Source organism: Actinia tenebrosa, unplaced genomic scaffold (assembly GCF_029948245.1).
Source record: "Actinia tenebrosa isolate PJP-AT-01 unplaced genomic scaffold, QUT_ActTen_1.0 PGA_scaffold0__85_contigs__length_37466705, whole genome shotgun sequence".
Taxonomy (NCBI): Eukaryota; Metazoa; Cnidaria; class Anthozoa; order Actiniaria; family Actiniidae; genus Actinia; species Actinia tenebrosa.
Genome location: NW_028292569.1, coordinates 14,505,332 through 14,523,634, shown reverse-complemented (window position 1 = coordinate 14,523,634; position 18,303 = coordinate 14,505,332). Strand labels below are relative to the sequence as shown.

Sequence of the window (18,303 nt, the reverse complement as noted above, 5' to 3'; positions counted from 1 at the left end):
ATGGCTTCCCTGTCTTAACCAATCAAAACGCGACTGATAAAACGCAGTCAATCTAATCAAATTTTGATCCTTTTTTCTTTAGGAGATTATGTTTGTCGCAAGGGAGAAGTTGGACGAGAAATGTACATCGTCAATCGAGGCAAACTAGAAGTGGTTTCAGAAAGAGGAACCAAGATCTATGCCGTTCTCGAGGCCGGTAGTTACTTCGGTGAGATCAGTGTCCTTTGTATGAGTAGCGCAGGAAATCGTCGCACTGCTTCGGTTCGATCAGTGGGCTACACAGAACTTTTCTGCTTGTCTAAAAACGATCTCACGGAAGTTCTGAATGAATACCCAATTATCAAAGAAGAGATAGAGAAGATAGCGAAAGAGAAGCTAGAAAACGATAAGAGACGAACAAGCATGGCGTTCAGCCGGACGGAAGTTGGTAAGAGAGACACGTCGGAAGGATCCATGGTCGATGATAACGTCGTGACAAAAATGATCGAAAAAATTGAAAAACTCGAAGCGGATAAAGAAGACCTTTCGACAAAACTACAAAAGCAGAAAAGTGAATATGACGAGAGACTTGTTACCTTGGAAACGGCGTTGTCTGAACTTTTAAGGAAACGTTCGAATGATGAATCTTCTCCTTCACCTTCTCTTAAGACATCCAGTGAATCTATTTGGAAAAAAAGATAGCTGGACCCACTTATTCTATTTAGTAAATTTTATTCTGTCTGTCCGTCCACCTATTTGTTCTGTCTGTCTGTCTGTCTGTCTGTGACTGTCGTATTTGACGTCTTATTGCGGTAGCCTCTTACAGTCAACTCTTGTTACAGCGGACACCCTCGGGACCGTCATTTCAACTTCGTAATAGCGAGCGTCCGTAATAGCGAAAATTATTTACGTCATTTCTTTGTCAGTATTTTTGTCGGGTATTTTTTTCTCCTGTCCGTAATGGCAAGGTGTCCGTAATATCGGGGTGTCCGCAAGGCGAGAGTTGACTGTAGTCCTGTATCTCTACTCCTTTGTCACTATCTCTCTGCTATCTGTCTGTTTGTCTGTCTGTCTGTCTGTCTGTCTCTCTATCCGAGTGTCTTTCTATATGCACAAAAATCTCACTTCAAAACTAGAACTACACTTTTTCAATTCAAACTTCTCAATACAGCATGACGTTATTCATATTCCGAACAAATTTTTAAAGGACTCGAGACCTATTTGATTACATACGGCAATAGTGAAGAGACTATAGTTAGCCACGATACTAAGGGGGAGGGTGATAGAAATGTTCAGTTGAGGCTTTGAAAAAGGGGCAAATGAGATTGCAGTATTCGTACTTTATCAAGAATATTGATGAATAATTACCAAAATGGTAAAAAGACAATGGTATGGCGGCCATGTTGGTGGAATTAACAAGACAGATTAATTCGTCACAAATATTGCTATTTTGAGACTTTTACCGAGGGTGTCAAAAAATGGCGGCCATGTTGGAGGGAAATGAGAAGTCAGTCGACCAACATGGCGGTGCAAAATGTGCTATTTATAATCGAAGTTATAGATTACAACGCCTCCCCAACAAGAAGACTCCGTAAACTTTTCTATAAACTCGTGCGTCTTCACATGTTAATGGTTGTTATGGAAACCTTGTACATTGTCATAGGAACGCGGGCAACCTCAACCTCAGAATAGACCTTCGTACAACTAGTAAATCTTTATTTTTATTTTCTGAACATTTAAAAATCTATATCTAACTATTTTGCGTTATTTACAATGTTATGATGAATTTTAAGGCCCCTTTATTTCGGCAAATGAAGATTTTTTATTTCCCCTGATAGTAAGTTTAATAAAACGATATGTACATGGCGCGTATGTGTACAGGTTTATACTGATATTCCTACCCTGGCAAACTTTTTTCCCATTGGTCTACGGTAGTATGAATGTAATAAGAACTTAAAATGCTCAGATGCAAAATAAATTATCTTCCAGGTTCCAATTTTAAAGAGTATTTTGTAATATCTTTGAAAAGTTTTTGAAAAATTAGGTGAAAAAAAGCTATTGATTATTGAAAATTCACCTTTTTGTGACTACTGTTTTGCTGTTTTTACATTCGAATATCATGTTTTAGTTTATTGTATACTACTAGTGGTAGTATGGTAGTATTAATTACTGGTTTTTGGGGACCAAAAATGAACCTTGAGGAACTCCAGTAGTTTTTGGAAAATAATTACGAAAGCTCATCCACCCATAAATATTTTGAGTAGATTTCAATTAAACACTTCTTAAATAACAACTTCTTAAGTTTAAACCCAATTTGATTATAAACATCTACTGTATTTGTTGCTTGAAAAGATTATCTAACTAGTTGGTTAATATTGCTGGAGAGTAACTGTAATCCCCTCGTACCGGTCGACTTGGCAGACCATGATGCATTGCGGCCTGCATGTCGACAAACTCCTCCAATACGTCTGGATAATAGCGTTCATTCGTACTGCTGCTACTGGACTGGAGAGGATAGACGGAATTGGAAGCCGTCATGACACTAGGGCTGAACATGTAGCCTGATGGATAGTTTCGTTCCGGGAGGGGGTACTGTGAATAATGTTTGACGTGGTCCATAACCATCGGCGAAAAGCTGCGATGATATTCGTAGGGCATATTGCTTGAGCTGGTTGAGATCCCATACCCGCTATTTCCCATGGTGCTCTTCGAGCGCGGTGACAAGAAGCTCCCAGCATCGTGGCTTGAGTATCGGTCAATACCGGTATACCCTCTGGGTATTTCATAGTTGTTGGCTATTATATTACTCTCGCTCCCAACTGACGAAGAATGCATTTGGTTGTAGCTGTTCACTGATTGGCTAATAGGTGACAGCTGGTTGTTTGAATTCTGTGATGAGCCATAAGGATATCGCGGGCTCACTTCTGGGGTGGGTGGGTAGACAAAGTGGCCTTGGTCAGAGGTGGTCATTTTGTTGACGTTATTGTTAGGGGAGCCCATGGGGTGTGGGGACACGTCTCTGTATACTGGGGACCTCAGAGTTGGGACGGAGATGGATACTCGAGGAATGTCTCGCGGGCTCAACATCCCATTTGTGGAGCTGGATGAGACTCGTCTCGATTTGGTATACTTGACACATGGTTCTCTGTCGATGTCCATAGTCTCTTCTCCATCAAACAGAGGAACTGCAAACAAATCAAAGCGATGATTATTAACTCACTGAAAAGTAATACTTGAAGGTATGAGTTTGTGCTTGCCCGTTTAGGCCTGGTTACTCGTGTATAAGTCTTGTTTGTGGTGAGGCCTGGCTGCTCAATTTGTCTAGGTGATGTCGATGTGTGCCTAATTGCTGGTGTGTGGGGGCATGATTGCTCACGTCTAGGACAGGGTAGTAGTGTACAAGTCTAATGATTCCAGTGAACCTGGTTTTTAATCAATGTGAAGGCTTGGACACCATTGGCGTAGAGAGGGGTTTGACTAAAAGTCGTAAATTTTCCTATACTTGTTAGGCGACCTATGGATCTAGCGGGAATGAAGGCTTCAGTTTCTATATACTTAATATATAATAAATAATACTTAATATACTATATTTATATAATACTATAATACTATGTTTGGTTTTGTGCATGCCAGTTTTATATTTATATATTAGTTGATCAACTTACCATCAGGAACAGAGCTTTTGAATGGCATTACAGAACCGTCTTCCTGGTTGCTTTGGTTCTCGACGGTGTACAAAATATAGTCTTCAAGAAGCATATGAAGCAAGTGGAATGATCCTGGAAAATCAATTTCAATAAGATCAGACTTCGTTGCTCTTGGAACTCTCTAGTCGTATGGGTCGTATTTTAAAAATTATAAGCAAATTCTGCTTGAGTTGAACTTTTTAATGGTTTCCACAACACTCTGAACCAATCAAAAAGCAGGGAATTGCGCACCATTCAATCACAATGTTAAGATATGGAAGTCGCTGGATGCGCACTGCGTGATATTTCCCGACGAAATTTTGATTTTAATTTTCTTACCAAAGCTGTGGGCACTGTGTAGAGTGAGTTCACGCACAATTCTTATGCTAAAGAAAGACCATTTGAGCAGGAAATCTTGGGCGCATTTTTGGAAAGTCTGTCCTTCCTTGCTGACTTTCTGTGGAGGAGAAGAAATTAATGGAATGAGCTTGGCGCAACTACGTGTTTAAATGGGACCAGCTGGGCAAGAATCGACTTCTAAATTCCAATTCGATCTTGGAATGAGGGTCACAGGCTTGTCAGCCTCTGGTTTTTAAGTGCTACCCCACAAGGACGATTTAAACTGGATTGGTGGATGGATGAGTGCAGTAGGGGCACTCAGCTGTGACCTCTCCTAGATCTGCACAGGTCTACATCGAGGAGTGAGTAACCCATAGATTTCACAGTAAGGCGGTAGTTTAAGATTAATACCTTTGTCACAAATCGATCCACCAACGATGAAGCCCAATCTGCATACTGATCGATAGTTGCCTGCTGGTCTAATAACTGGGTGAACTCGGCGTGTACTAAGACAAAAGAACAATCCAAGATTAGCAACAGAACTTAAGGCGCAATTACACGGAGCAATTTTCTTTGCAATTTGTCTCGCAACTCCGTTGTGACCGGCACAAGTTGCATAAAGCATTGCCTCATGTAACCTACAGCGCAATTTGGAAAAATGTTGTGAAACAAGGATTATATGCTGGATGATCTTTTGGGAAACAGCTTCTTACTTTCTTTGATCATGACATAGTCTTCCTCCGAGTCTTGACTGAATGTCCACATGGCTTGACGGGCAATGCCTTCGAAGTCAATCTGACCCCAGTCGGCAAGCATTTGGATGACCGGATCAGAACTATGAAGCACGGTACGGGCTGCCTGTAAAGCGCACGAAATTATTGCGTTAAATATAATCGATTTTTTCAACCTGTTACGTTAACCAGGAGTTTTATCCAAATCCCCCCGTAATGCTCGGTAAAACACGGTAGTTGTGTTCTATGCTCGTATACATGAGACAAAGCAAAAACTATTGAGGTGAGCCCCCAGGAGTTCATGAAGTCCACAGTCAGCTTACCTGCGCTAGATGTGTCAGCGATGTCTGTCTTCTCAACGAATGGGCAAAACTTTTAGCAACTGAAAAGTAGGAAACGAAGTGTGAGGCTGTGTTCGACTTTCGTAAGGCTAAAAGTAGCTAGGTGTTTAATCACGTGGTCTCGATTTCATTCGGAGGCCTGGTCACTCTTCAGTCACTTGCTCAGGAACCTTGATTCAATGAGTCACGTGGCTAGTGGTTTCGTTACATATCGAGATGTATGCAAACGAAATAATTTTTCATATTCTAGTTACCTTTAATTTTCTTTTGCTGTAAGGGCTGAGGCAAGTGCGCAAGGGATTCTTCCAGCCACTGGCCAAGCTGCTTTGCAAAGTGACGGATCGCTTGTGTAAGACTTTAGGAAATGAAAAGATTTAGGTAAGGTTAGGTTTTCACGAAGCATCAACAAGAGAGATAAAAGTATTTGAATCAATAACGACTCACCTCGCAGGTAGAGGCTGAAGTGTCCCTGGAATGAGAACTCCACTGATGGCCTAAAACGAAAATACAAAGGCAATGAGTCCACTGAACGTTATTTGATATTTATTGAATAGTGGCACATTTTATGCTTCTATTGCAAGCGCTTGTAAAAGTACGGGATAGCAACCTAAGCACCTTGTTTCAATACTTTCCAATAATGGTTTATAAAGGAAAGACTTCGATGTAAAATCAGAGTGTGAATTATCCTAGCATCATTATAATGACAGGGGCGTAGCCAGAATTTTCTATTAGGGATGATGGTCAATCTAAGCTGACCTCAATTGCAACCTATTATCCATTCCTCAACGTCAACGCATGCAGGTTTTATCGTTTCCAAAGAAAAGGCGTTCATAATCACCCTACGTCCTCTCTCCAACCGAACGCACCGCTAATAGTTTGTTACTGTTCTTGTCTTGAGATGTTTTTTTGGTTGTCGTACCTTATAAAGAATCGTATCGCAGATGCCAATAAGATTCACCACATCACTGCACCCCAACACCTCGAGCATATGACTCGGCATTCCTTGCCAGAAGTGAATCAAAAAGTTCTGCACCTAAAAATATAATAGTTGTAGTTTCAAATATCTTACAAATCTTATATATTGGATAGTCATTAAAGATGTGATTTGTATTTGTTTAAGCCATATTTTTCTCGGGGAAAATTTCCGAGGTCCACCGCTACATTTCCGTATATCGCCTGCATGAGATGATATTTCACATGTTCACCTCAATTGCATTACATTATTTAAAATATTTACCTCTCCGAAGTTTGCTCTGAGAATGGTATCGAGGATTCGTTGGCAATGTGCTCGGTACATGATGAGGAAAGTCTTCACCTGTGACGTAGTTCACAAAGAGTTTTTTACAAATAGTTTAAGCCCGTTAAAATAAGGTGATGTGAGTGACCCTCCTTTTGGCAATCCCTGGGGAAGGAAAGCAAGGGTCACCTTTATCTTTACGGAGAGGACTAAAGTTCTCTCTCCTTCCTTCCTTCCCTTCTTCCTTCCTTCCTTCCTTCCTTCCTTCCTTCCTTCCTTCCTTCCTTCCTTCCTCCCTTCATTCCTTACTTCTTTCCTTCCTTCCTTCTTTTCTTCCTTCTTTCCTTCCTTCCTTCCTTTCTCCCTTCCTTTCTCCCTCCCTCCCTTCCTTACTTCCTTCCTTCCCTCCTTCCTTCCTTAGACTCCCTGCTTTACCCCTCTATTTGTCCCTCCCAAATGATGATGAAAATGGTGAAAATAGTGATGATGACGATGGTACAGATGACGTGGATAAAGATGGTGATGATGGGGAAGATGATAATGATGGCAGTGATAGTGATGAAGGGGATGTTGAAGATGATGATGACGATGGTGATAAATTAAAAGATTATGTTGAAGATGCATGATGATAATGAGTGTTGATAATCTTTAATGAGGGAAACCTGCTCACTAAACGTGGTTTTCAGTAGTGCCCTAGATGATAAAACTATTTATTTAAAGACGATAGGAAACTAATGTTTATCAAACAGCCACGAGTTGTCACGTGACTAACCTTCTCACGTGATACATCAACAGGTAGCTTGAGAACTGTAACATCCGGAAAGTTTGGCAATAGCGTTCCTCCAGGCGCCACCATCAGACTGGAGTTGGACCCGTGTGTTGTCTTGGTGATGGTGTGACTGGTCGTTCTTTCATCGGCTTCAGCTTTACTGTAAGTCTGACTGAACCTGTGGGAGGGAGGGAAGGGACAGTCGTTGTTAGGCAATAAGTTTAATAACCCTGTCTATGACTAAGCCTCAGGGAGTCTAATTCTACAAGTAACTTATAAAAACTGTAGAAAACAATTTTTTTCCTTCCTTTCTTTCTTCCTTCCTTTCCTCTCCTCTTCTTTTATTCTCTTTTTTCTTCCTTTCGAATTCCTTCCTTCCTTCCCTTTTTTCGTCTTCCCTTCCACGCTATTTTCTTTCTTTCTTCCTTTGATTTTGGCAGTTTAAAATCGAACGTTTTCGCCATTTATCAAAAAGCGAGGAGCAAAAAAGTAGACGCTCTATTTCTTAAATTTTCCCACTTAATAGTCTTCTTTGCTTTCTTACTCAAAGATGGAGCAAATGTCTTTACACTTAATTGCTCTTAAGAACATTCTTAATTTATTATTGCTTTTAGGAAATTACAAGCTAAATTAACACATCGCTTAGGTAACAAATGAATGAATGGTATCTGAACTCCGGCGGCATAAAAATTTGAATAAAAAATAATTTATTATATCCAAATGAATGGGAAAAAAAACTGTGTTGATCACTTCAAAGAGATTAGTAACAGGGTCTTTTTATCCATGACAAAACATATGTTCAACTCCATATTTGGATTGTTCGGAAAAGCGGCAAACAAAAAGGTCCGGTCGTTTTATAACGAATTCGAACATGAACATTTTTGAAGAAGAAAATAAAATAAAAAAAGACAATTAAAAAAAAAAACTTTGGAAATCGAGGAAGGATACGGGGGCGATGCTAACTCGTGGGTCTGCCTCGCAGACAACAGACACAGGGAAATACGACACTCATTGTTTGATATGAGATGCGTTAATGAGTGAATAGATGATAAATGGATTAGGGTGGATAATGAATGAATAACAATGGCGAAATGTGATAAATAACAAAAAAATAGACAGGTTTTGTATAGTACCAAAATTCGGGAATTACTATTGACGCCAATTTTTAAAGAAAGCGATTGTTGAACGAGTATGAAATAGATTTATGAATAGAAAAACCTAAGTAGATGAATGCAGAATCATTTAAAGACAACATATTCTTATTTCTTAACCAAAAAAGTTCCATAGATAATTGAAAAGATAACGAACAGAAAACAGAGTAAATATTTCAATCTCCATGGCATCCGCCGTTTCACAAGTCCAAATATGCCATTAACTTTAATAGCGTAATAAAATATAAGAACCCTTTCAGTAATTATCTGATCGTAAACTAATGACTCACCCTGTGCTGCTTTGCCTTGCCGCGTTGCACACTGTATCATGATATGGCGAAGTGGCCTTGATCGTGATTCCATAATAATGATACCTGCAACAGTTGTTCCCACGGAAATGTCAGTTCACACGTTTTTAACAGATCTTAATAATACTAACAGTCCTTATATTGAACAGTCCTTATATTCTTTATAGTCAATTTAAATTAATTTTCCTTTCACCGCTTTGTTTACTCGACAATGATATTGTGCTTTTGCTGCTGTTTTTCGTTCGCTTTTCGCTAAATAACAAAGAACGATTCTCAACGCCCGTGAGAAAATCGGCTAATTCTCAAAATCTGCATAAAAATAACTTTAAATTTGTGGCACAAAAACAAAAAACATGAATAAATTTCGTTACGCAAATAGAGACTTTCCGGTTATACGAAAGTTTTTATGAATCTAAGTTCCCTAACTTTTTTTTTTTCAATTCCGTATGATTCGCCGTGAGTTCCAGTTACAATTCTCACAAAATTTCAGTGTCAAAAAATAAAAGAGCAATAATGTTGTCCACTGAAAACAATTTCCATTTACTCTACTTGAATTCTTTATAGAAAAAAGTGTTATTGAACTCATTTTGGATCAAAGCCGTTTTGTTTGCTATGACTGGTAATATCCAAAAAGTCTCAAGTGCTTTTGTTCAGACTATAGAATGGCTCTCAAAATTTCGACATATTGCCTTAAGATAGTCTCTTAATCCAAATATATAACCGCAGTGAATTTTAATATCACGATAAATCGAATTTTTAAATCAAATTTAAGAATAGTTTTCAAAGTTGACAGTTTAAAAGATTACTTGGTTAACAGGATCTTAGCAAACGCGGAATAGCTGTCATTTGCTTCAGAAAGAATGTTTTGGAAATGATATTCCACTCTTTGCATGTGTTCCACCTATGAACACTTTGACTCGTATCAAATGTATGGCTTTCCTTGTATTGTTTGCCTAATGGTCTAGATGAACGGGTGATGTATTCATATTTTCTCATTAGGTGATATTATACCTTGGGAAACTAAAATTTAAAAAAAGGGAAAACAATACTAAGTCATCCATCGAACCACAGCAATGAAATGTCTGCTATTTATAAATATTTCGAGAAGAATACATATTTTTAAAAAATGAAGTACTAGTAGAGTTGAATTGTTAGCGCCGCGGGCTAACCTGTTCTTTCAAGTGTTTTTTCATATGTAGTTATAATCTGCTACGGCAAACACATGGATAGTTGCACAATTTAAGCGTTTTCGTGAATCTTCAGGTCATTGCACATTCAATGAAACCACCATGTTATCTTTCACTGATAGGAATCTCTAATTTTAGTTATATGAACAAAATGAGTGTCTCTTTGCGACACCTTGACTAAATCTATTTTTGGAGACGGAAGGGAGGTGGAAATAGAAAAGGATGAAAATAAGTCCGAATAGCTGCATTTTCAGGAAGGGATCTTTCCAAATAAAAGCAGACAAAGATGTTGAAATATGAAGAAGAAAATGGTTGGCTTTTTCAGGAAAGTTGCATACAGAGATAAAAAAATTGTTACTAATATTAGCTGGGTATTTGTATTTGAAAAAAAGGAAAAAAGTACGTGAAAGACCCGGTGCCTTGCATTGGCCGTTAATCTTGCACCATAGTTAACTATGGCTTGCAAAACCTGCTGCCAGGGGAAGTACTTCCGTTAGCAAGGAAATTATTCGCAAAGGTTGAAGACAGGCAAACGAGACTGAAGTAGAATTTGCCGAAACTAAACTTATTGTACCTGGTTTTGTCGTCTCTCGAACACAAACTTTATAAATATACTTTAGTGTGAGTCTTTTCTTAGTTTCCGAATTCTACTTTTATTACATAACGAGTTACTTTCTCCAACAGGTACCATCTATTATTACAATTTGTAAGAAACTTCTAGATGTATCCCCGAGGCGAGGGCTCATTTTTCGAGCCACCTTGATTAGTTTGTGATCGTTATCAAACCATAGCGAAACTATTAACTATGATCAAACATTAAACAGGCCCGTCGCTAGGGGTTGTCCTATGGTTCGAATGAACGCCCCCGTCCCTCTCCCCCTATGCAAAAAATGCAATAAGATCCAATCAATGAAAATCTTTATCAAGAATTTGCATAACTGAGAAAAACGAGGTCCTAGCGACGGGCCTGCATCATACTCAATGTTAACGTCTAGTTATTGATCGGCCAGGACCTTTAATACCATTGTGTATGCCACAGACTTCGCATTCATGTCATAGTGGCATTTTGGTTCCAACCGAAGACCGAGATATTTCGGTTCCGGATTTAGAAAAAGAGGATTAAAGCGACAACGACCCCGGATTCGACTTGCACCAATATCCATAGAGTTTTAGAATATAAAAAGACCTATTTTTTATTTTCTATTTCCGTGCCTTTTTGCTTGTTGCCATAGAAAAGTAAATTCAGATTTAGCGCCAGCGAATATAGCTGCTAATTATTTGGTCGAGCCATATCACCATATCTCAGTGATCGACCCAAGGTTTATACACACCTCCCAGGACGAATAAACTTTTTTTTGGTCGTTGGATATTAGAGTTAGAGAAGTGAGCCTAATACTCTGTCTTTTTCCCCACGCGAGACACGTGTGATTCACTTGAAAACATCTAAACTTAGCGAACCTTTTGATTCATAAGCCAAAGTCTATATTGTAAGTATCATTGTGGTTATAGATTTCATTTTTAACACACACAATAATTGCATTGCCTAGGCTACAGACACGGTGACATGATGATCAGAATACACTAATTAGATATATGTATTTAGATTCATATATTGGTTTATATCTTCGAATTTCATTTTTGGTCAACTTACTTGGATTGTCCTCTCGTGCCAAGTCTTCGAGTTTTTAGGTTTGGAAATGTGTTGCGAATGATCTGTCGAGAAATTTTCAACAAAAAAATGCTTCTTAGGCCCTGGCTAAACAAGGAAACATGTTTCCAGAAACATGTTTGTCGACCGCGAGCATGTTTCCTCGATGTTTCCCAGCCACACGCGCAAAACATTCATGCTGCCTGCATCAAATTTTGTTTCCTACACGTAAAAAATGTTTTTGCTGTGCGGCAGAAACATTTCATGTTTCCAAGACGCATGGAAACATTTTTTCCCGATGTTTCCTGACAGTTTTGCCACATGTTTCTGGAAAAATGTTTCCTCGTTTAGCCAGGGCCTTACAACCTGTTCGTCATGTTATTCACGTACGATCTGCACTCATCCATGCAACAAGTAAGCATATCATCTGGTCAAGGTGAGGGTCATCAAAGGAAAAGTCTACTATCTTTAGCGTGGGTGGTTCTATCATCTACTAGGAAAGCGCCACTCTTCCAATACTAAGACATTCGCCCTTTTCCCCCTCTCTCAATCATGCTCAATTTAAGGGTATTTCAATATGAAGCTACATGGGTTAGATAGAAATCAAACCAAGAGCAAACTTGATGGGGATCAAACGAATGCCCTCTCGCTTTGCAAACGGCGCCTTCACCAACTAACCGCAATTACTCGTGTAATCAATATGAACTGCATGCAGCTTGACTCGCCGGCGCGGCGATAATTAAGGAAACCAAGTTCACTGGCGTTGTAATGCTCTTATCAATACTTTCTACTGCTTTTGTAGGGAATTGATTCACGTACGATAGTCACTTGTGGTTCTCTCCTGTGCTTGGAGGTTTTTTTCCGGTTCCCTCCCTCTACAAAATTCAAAACTTCTAAATTCCATATGCATTCAGCCAATCATAAAACATGAGCCACGTTTATTGAACGCAGACTGGTCTTTTAGCTGTTGCCTTTGCTAATCGAGGCCGATTTTTTGATTTCTTTATTGTCATTACCTTTCCAAAGCTAGCAGCATTGACAGGAGTAAGATTGTTCTTTTCACAAAAGTCCAGATAATGCGAGTACAAAGCACTCCTAGGTAAACTGACGCCATCCGCTACCTCGTAGTTCTCATTCAACCTAAAATACAAGCCATCACTAACATAAGTGTCGTGTTTTTCACTATCTAAGCTAATGCCTCACATCTTATTCGCAAAGCTTTATTGAAAAACTCCTTTAGAGGCATGGGCTTCATGTTTAATTAAGTATTATAGTGAAAATATTTTTTTGGGAATTCGGCGATGATTTTTTTTAAATGATAAAACTTTTTGGCGTAAATTTCAAAATCTGGGGCTTTTGGAAAATGCTTGTTTTTTTTTGACGTTTGTCAATAAATTAATGGCAGAAATATCCCAATAACCGTGAGAAAGATTACACACGTCCATCAGAAACTCAAATTTGTCATCAAAAAGTCAAAAACTGATTAGCAGTGTGGTTGTGGAATTCTAGTTTAGATTTATGGAATAAAGTGACCATAGGATTTCTTGATGCCGTGAGAAACAACAACTCAATATTCAATCAAATATCTTAAATAATGTTGATCGAATTTTCAAACAATATTTTCACTATTGTGAAGCTGTGGAAACTTTGTCGGTTCTCCCTTCGCAAATCCTAACAAGCTAGATTCCAATTCAATCTGTGAGTTATCTGTGCACTGACTTTGATCAGCCTAGAGGTTGTTTCAAGGGTCGAATCCAATTTGGTTGTAAAGGAGTTTTAGCTTTAAGTAATGCGATCGTAAACAAACGGCCTTATTTTCCCAGAATAATCATTCTGAATTTATAAACAGATTAAAAAATTGAATAATAAAAAATACCTACCATTGGATAGTCAACGGAGATTGGAGCTTGCTATGGGACATGTAAGATCCGCTAGTTTGATACATGTGTTGGCCTGAAGAGGAGAGAAGAACAACAAACAAATGAATGGATACGTTGAACTTGCCTTGAAATTTATAGCCATCCCAAGGCATTGACAGACGAACAAAAGTACATCGTTAAACTCGCAAAACATAAAGTGGCCACCAGAAGCTAATGCAATTTAGAACCAAACCTCTTTAGTTACTATTATTAGCTGAGACATTGTACTAGAACAAACGCTCCATCATAGATACTACGTGTTGGGTAACTTGATTTATCTTTTTAAAAAAAGAATTTTCAAAAGCCAATCCTTTTTATTGACCATCATTAGCTGAGACATTTCACAAGAACAAACGTCCTATCATAAATGCTACGTGTTAGACAACTTAATTTATCTTGAAAAAAAGGTGAATTCAATGGCAAATTCTTCTTGGGAATCAAGGAAGTCATCGAGAAATGATTGTTAATTTGTTCTTATTAGTTTTAGGATTTTTTGTACGCCTAGCCAGACTTCCGTTTTGAATTAAATTTCGACACGTTTTATTCTATACTTGTACACTGGCATTACGTTGTCCTAGCGTTTCGTGAAAATGCTGAACACCATATCCTTCGTGACGCGAAAGGCTTTTATGTCGAACTCTTAAGAGATACGCGAATAACACGATATTTTCTTTCAATGGGTGATGTCAAAACTCGACTTTTTAAAAGCTTACAAAAAAGACCTTGATACAAATGTCACTCAATGTCAAACTTGCGAATAGATCTGCTTCACTATTGATGCTATTTAACCGCTCCAGCTATCAAAAACAATGGTTGATTATACCAGTTGAATAAAGTTCGGTTTGTAGTCTCTTAAAGTTACGATATACATCGACGCTAACACTTCAAAACTACTCACCCATTGAAAACTTTTAACACGACCACTACGAATCGTTTTCTGTCGGTTGAAAAAAATCTCTTCCTGAAATTTTTACCGCCTTTTTGACATGAAATATCTTTGGAAGGCAAAGTACTTTTTGGCGAGGTGTATCCGTTTGTGGTAGAAGTGACACATGCTTAACTTTAAAGTTTGAAAGTTTTCGATTGTTTTAGGTTGGACGCGCTTGAGCAAGCACCAATCATCTTCCTGCTATCTAATTAACGGCACGCGCTAGCTTTTGCATCAAGTGTGTTGGCAGATTTACATGTCACGGACGCTCACTGCACGACTTCTAAGAGTTTTGTTTAACAGACCACGAAAAAAAATACTATTTTTCAACCTAAAAAGATTTAAAATCTAAAGCTTACACGAAAAATTCGGTGTTATATTGTTCAAAAACTAGTACAAGAAAAGCCAGTTATATTGACCTAGATGATGACCACAGGGTTCAGAAACGTTTGGTTTTATAAATCTTCGAAGTTTTATAAGAAAAACAAATTAGAAAAACTGAAGAAGAAGAAAAAAAAACGATTAAGATCTCATTAAGAATATATTTGTATAGCTCTTCTAAGTTTTTAAATTCGTGGCTCAACCAAATTAAATTTCTTTTAAAGTTAACAAAAAACATTTTAGCCGCCCAAACTTCGTGAATGGGCAGATTTTTAAAATCAAGCATTTTATAATTCGTTAAGTTCTATGAATGTCTTGTGGTTTTCTTTTGAAGTTTCGTTCATAAATGATTGACCATTCGAAGACCTTAGAAATATCCATGGTATCCAATAAAATATTAGTAACAGAGTAATTAAAGTCAATGAAAAATTTACAAATCAATTCAATATAGATGAATAAATAAATGTGTCACAATTCTAGGATTCGTTTTTATCGCTGGAATTTTAACCAAGAATTTCTTTTTGAAAATTATTTTGGAGGTATATATATATATGTGTGTGTGTGTATATATATGCATGTCAGGTCTCTGAACTCCTCGCAACTCTGAAAGCAAGCCTACACGTTATACAGAAACTTCAAATTAGTTCTTAAAGTTTGGTTAACATTTCTTGACGCTTGAAGTGAGTGACCTACCATTAAGGAGTCCTTCAATCTCGTGTCTTTTTTTGCCAAATTGTAAACTAAATATGAACATTCCGCCTTTGAGCTTAGCAGGATGCCAAGCTTTCGTACAAGCCTCGCTCCTCATTTATGACATTACCTCCACCTTGTGTTTCATTCAGGATCTTAAATAAGCATTAGAAGAGAGACTCGTAGTTACGACTCGAGAGTCAACAATAAAAGTATTGTTGCACAGCTAGCGTGGCGCTCGACAAGACGCGTGTGTGGATCTTTCTTCTGTATTGTCAGAGAACTTAATTACTCTATGGTCGCTATATACACACTTTTAGAACACGGCACACGTTCACAATTACGCGCCACGTGCCGCTTCTGTTGTGACGTTTGGCTATGATCTCACGTTAGGGAAAATAGCGGCTTAAATGTTCGCCGAGTTTAACGCTTTAACCCTGTCCTCTTGAAAATAAGGTTTTTTGAACTCGGTTTATCGATAGTTATTTAAGAGACTTTTTGCCATTCAAGGGTTGGTTCGTTTCGGAAAAAGGCTATGCAATTTACGGCGTTTTAATAAACGACCATTGTTGAATTGTTACAGCTTTTGTAAAGTGCTTAAAAAACAAGTTTGTCTTAATTCAGCCAATCAATTCTCTCTTCTTCTCTCAACTTCAATTTTTTTAAAACGTCAACAGCCCAATAAACTTGAAAAGCTTTAAAAAGTTGTTCAAGAAAACCATGGAAGCAACAAAACGAGCATGAAAAGTTGAAGCATTTGAATTTCGGAATTCTGCCATGTCGCAAGATAATATTGTTCCTTTCGATATTGAGTCAGAGACTTGATTTCTTTTGTCTTTTATTTTAGGAGTGAGTTTTTGGTTGGTTATTTCAATCTTTTGTGGGGCTATTAATTTTAAAAGGGGAATAATTAGGCCTTAGGGAAATGTACAAAATGCAGATAGGCGTATCCTCACACATTGTTTGCACTTCAGTGATATTTCACTATGTTGTTTGGTTAAACACTACTATCGGATACCTAGCGATCATGCAGTTAAATATACAGTCCCTCCGACAATCCAGGTTATCTCTCGAAGTCGTTCTCCTTGGTAATGATAATGGTCCAATCATAGTGGACTTTAGACTATTACCATATTTAAATGACTATTTGTATGAAGTTAGACTGAGAAGCGTTCGAGGGCATTGTTTCCAGACTCAGTCACTAAGAAAGGCACAGAGAACCCACACGTGTCGATGTAATTTTTAGATACACAATATATAGTCAGAGACTTGGATCGCAAAAGCAAATATACCCAAGGCCATAACCAACACATTCTCTTTGTGAACCTTTTAATTATTCGCTATGAACTACCCTATCAGGTTTTTCCCATCGTGTCAATAGAATTGGCTTAAAGTGCAAAGCATTTGATAACAATTTTTTTGAAAAGAATTTGACATGATTTCGACGCGCGCGAATAATTTTCCACTACAGTATTGTGATATTTTTTCTAAGTTCTAAAGACGTTCTATAGGAACTCATGACTCTTGCTGAATTGTGAGAGTATCAACTGTCCATTTATCGCTTGTCATGTTGAGAAAATAAATGATCAGAGAATAAGCAAGGCTATAGATGAATAGCTTAACCGAATTTTTAAAATTATGGTTGCATTTCTTTTATCCTTGCTTTTTGGCGGCTTTCTCCTTCCTGTTTGAGTTTGGAATCAAAGTTTTCTCGACTTTTTTCATTTCAAAATGTCAATGTCAGAGCATTGCAATTTATAACAAAACATTTTATATTTTAATTATTTTATGAAAGGTCATTAACATTCTAGACTTCAAGAAGCCCAAGTAATGAGTCAATGCAAATTTTACAATCAATAACAAGATAACTTCGAACACCTAAACTCTCCAATAGCCATTTGATTCTAATGTCAATAGTTTTATGGTTGTTTATAAGAGAATTACGAGAAAAATCAAGAGGTTTTTTGGCGGCTAAAGGTGCGAGAAACACTTGCCAGACCTTCCCCTTGGCATAACAATAGCCATGGCTAAGACGAAATTGTTGGCGACACTGATTTAAAAAAGCATGGGAAATGTATCTGACTGCAAAATCTTATGCTCTTTATGAGAATCGGAATAACGCTGGATTTATTTTAAATTGAATCCAAGTAACACTAGACTAAGTCGTCGATAAACTGCGAAAACGTTGTTAGAAATAAATTAAAATCGCAATGAAGAACCACTGATGATCTAAAACTTCAAACTCCAAAATATAATTTGCCAAGTAACTCGGGAAGTTTGTCTTTAGAAAGGAAGCTTGATCCAGTTTTATTGTGTCCAGTTCATGTAAGAGACAAGTATCCTTTAACCGTGTACGTTGAAGTGTTGTTGGTCGTAACCTGTGATGTCAGATTCAGTGCAGAAAAGTAATTGGTGATCCGCATATTAGGATATATATATAAAGGCCTTCTGTATCTCACCTCTTAGAGATATTTTGATACGAATGAGGACATCAAAACTATATATACACTAGAACTCGTTCGCAAGCAAAGATCTATGGAGCTTACAAGAGGCATTTCATTTACTGATATTTCTATGCAACCATCCAGTTGTTCTGACAAAATGAGAATATGTCCTGCCCGTTGCCCGAAGATACTAATAATGCGAAAAAACAAATCCTTCAGTTCCAACAAATAAATACCAAAAGAGCGCTGTACCAACTTACCTAGTAAAGATTCGGGTTTTTTAAGAATTTTTTCAAATGGTTAAAATGGTTGACGTTTGTTCTTCCTATACTCCGACGTGTGCGTTGGTCAACTGGGCGAAGATATCTTCCAGCCTTTCTTTTATTGCTTGTGAAAACTTTCAAATCGTAATCAAATCATGCAGCCCAATTTGCAGTTACCTTGGAGTTTTGAAATAGTTCAATGGTAGGTCTCTTATTACGATGCTGCCAATCTCCATTCTGATTGACACGTTCGAGAATTATGACAATAGCTCACACGATTTTAGACCTCATTGTTGATGCTA

General features: G+C 37.9%; 2 protein-coding genes across 5 annotated transcripts in view; one reads left to right on the top strand and one right to left on the bottom strand.

The window, feature by feature from the left end:
* The window catches only part of LOC116291658 (cyclic nucleotide-gated channel alpha-2), a 19,765-nt gene extending 17,783 nt beyond the window's left edge, over positions 1-1,982 (top strand). For both annotated transcript variants that reach the window (XM_089032365.1, XM_031698851.2), the window contains one exon: positions 83-1,982. In XM_089032365.1, the coding sequence (XP_088888491.1) occupies positions 83-681 (599 nt within the window). In that variant the 3' untranslated portion in view covers positions 682-1,982. The remainder of the gene's footprint in view (positions 1-82) is intronic.
* On the bottom strand, positions 1,679-18,303 carry LOC116291657 (regulatory factor X 4). Of its 3 annotated transcripts, none has more exons than XM_031698848.2 (16): positions 17,999-18,303; positions 13,257-13,329; positions 12,393-12,516; positions 11,380-11,441; positions 8,524-8,607; positions 7,086-7,260; positions 6,314-6,391; positions 5,996-6,109; positions 5,521-5,570; positions 5,331-5,431; positions 5,059-5,117; positions 4,718-4,862; positions 4,416-4,510; positions 4,005-4,122; positions 3,645-3,758; positions 1,679-3,164 (listed from the first exon to the last, which is right to left on the bottom strand). In XM_031698848.2, exons 2-16 carry the CDS (start codon positions 13,319-13,321, stop codon positions 2,341-2,343), a joined length of 2,208 nt encoding a protein of 735 aa, XP_031554708.2. In that variant the 5' UTR covers positions 13,322-13,329; positions 17,999-18,303; the 3' UTR covers positions 1,679-2,340. The 3 variants fall into 3 exon arrangements, with proteins under 3 accessions (XP_031554708.2, XP_031554706.2, XP_031554707.2); XM_031698846.2 differs by lacking the exon at positions 17,999-18,303 and adding an exon at positions 15,298-15,498; XM_031698847.2 differs by lacking the exon at positions 17,999-18,303 and adding an exon at positions 14,194-14,334.

What these genes read in the sequence shown, in the direction of transcription:
- LOC116291657 (XM_031698846.2), bottom strand. Translation starts at nt 15,412, where the DNA reads ATGAGGAGCGAGGCTTGTACGAAAGCTTGGCATCCTGCTAAGCTCAAA. An exon ending in TTGATGTATCACGTGAGAAG is followed by an intron (nt 6,392 to 7,085) that starts GTTAGTCACGTG and finishes ACTACGTCACAG; the next exon opens with GTGAAGACTTTCCTCATCAT. An exon ending in CTTCAGCCTCTACCTGCGAG is followed by an intron (nt 5,432 to 5,520) that starts GTGAGTCGTTAT and finishes CATTTCCTAAAG; the next exon opens with TCTTACACAAGCGATCCGTC.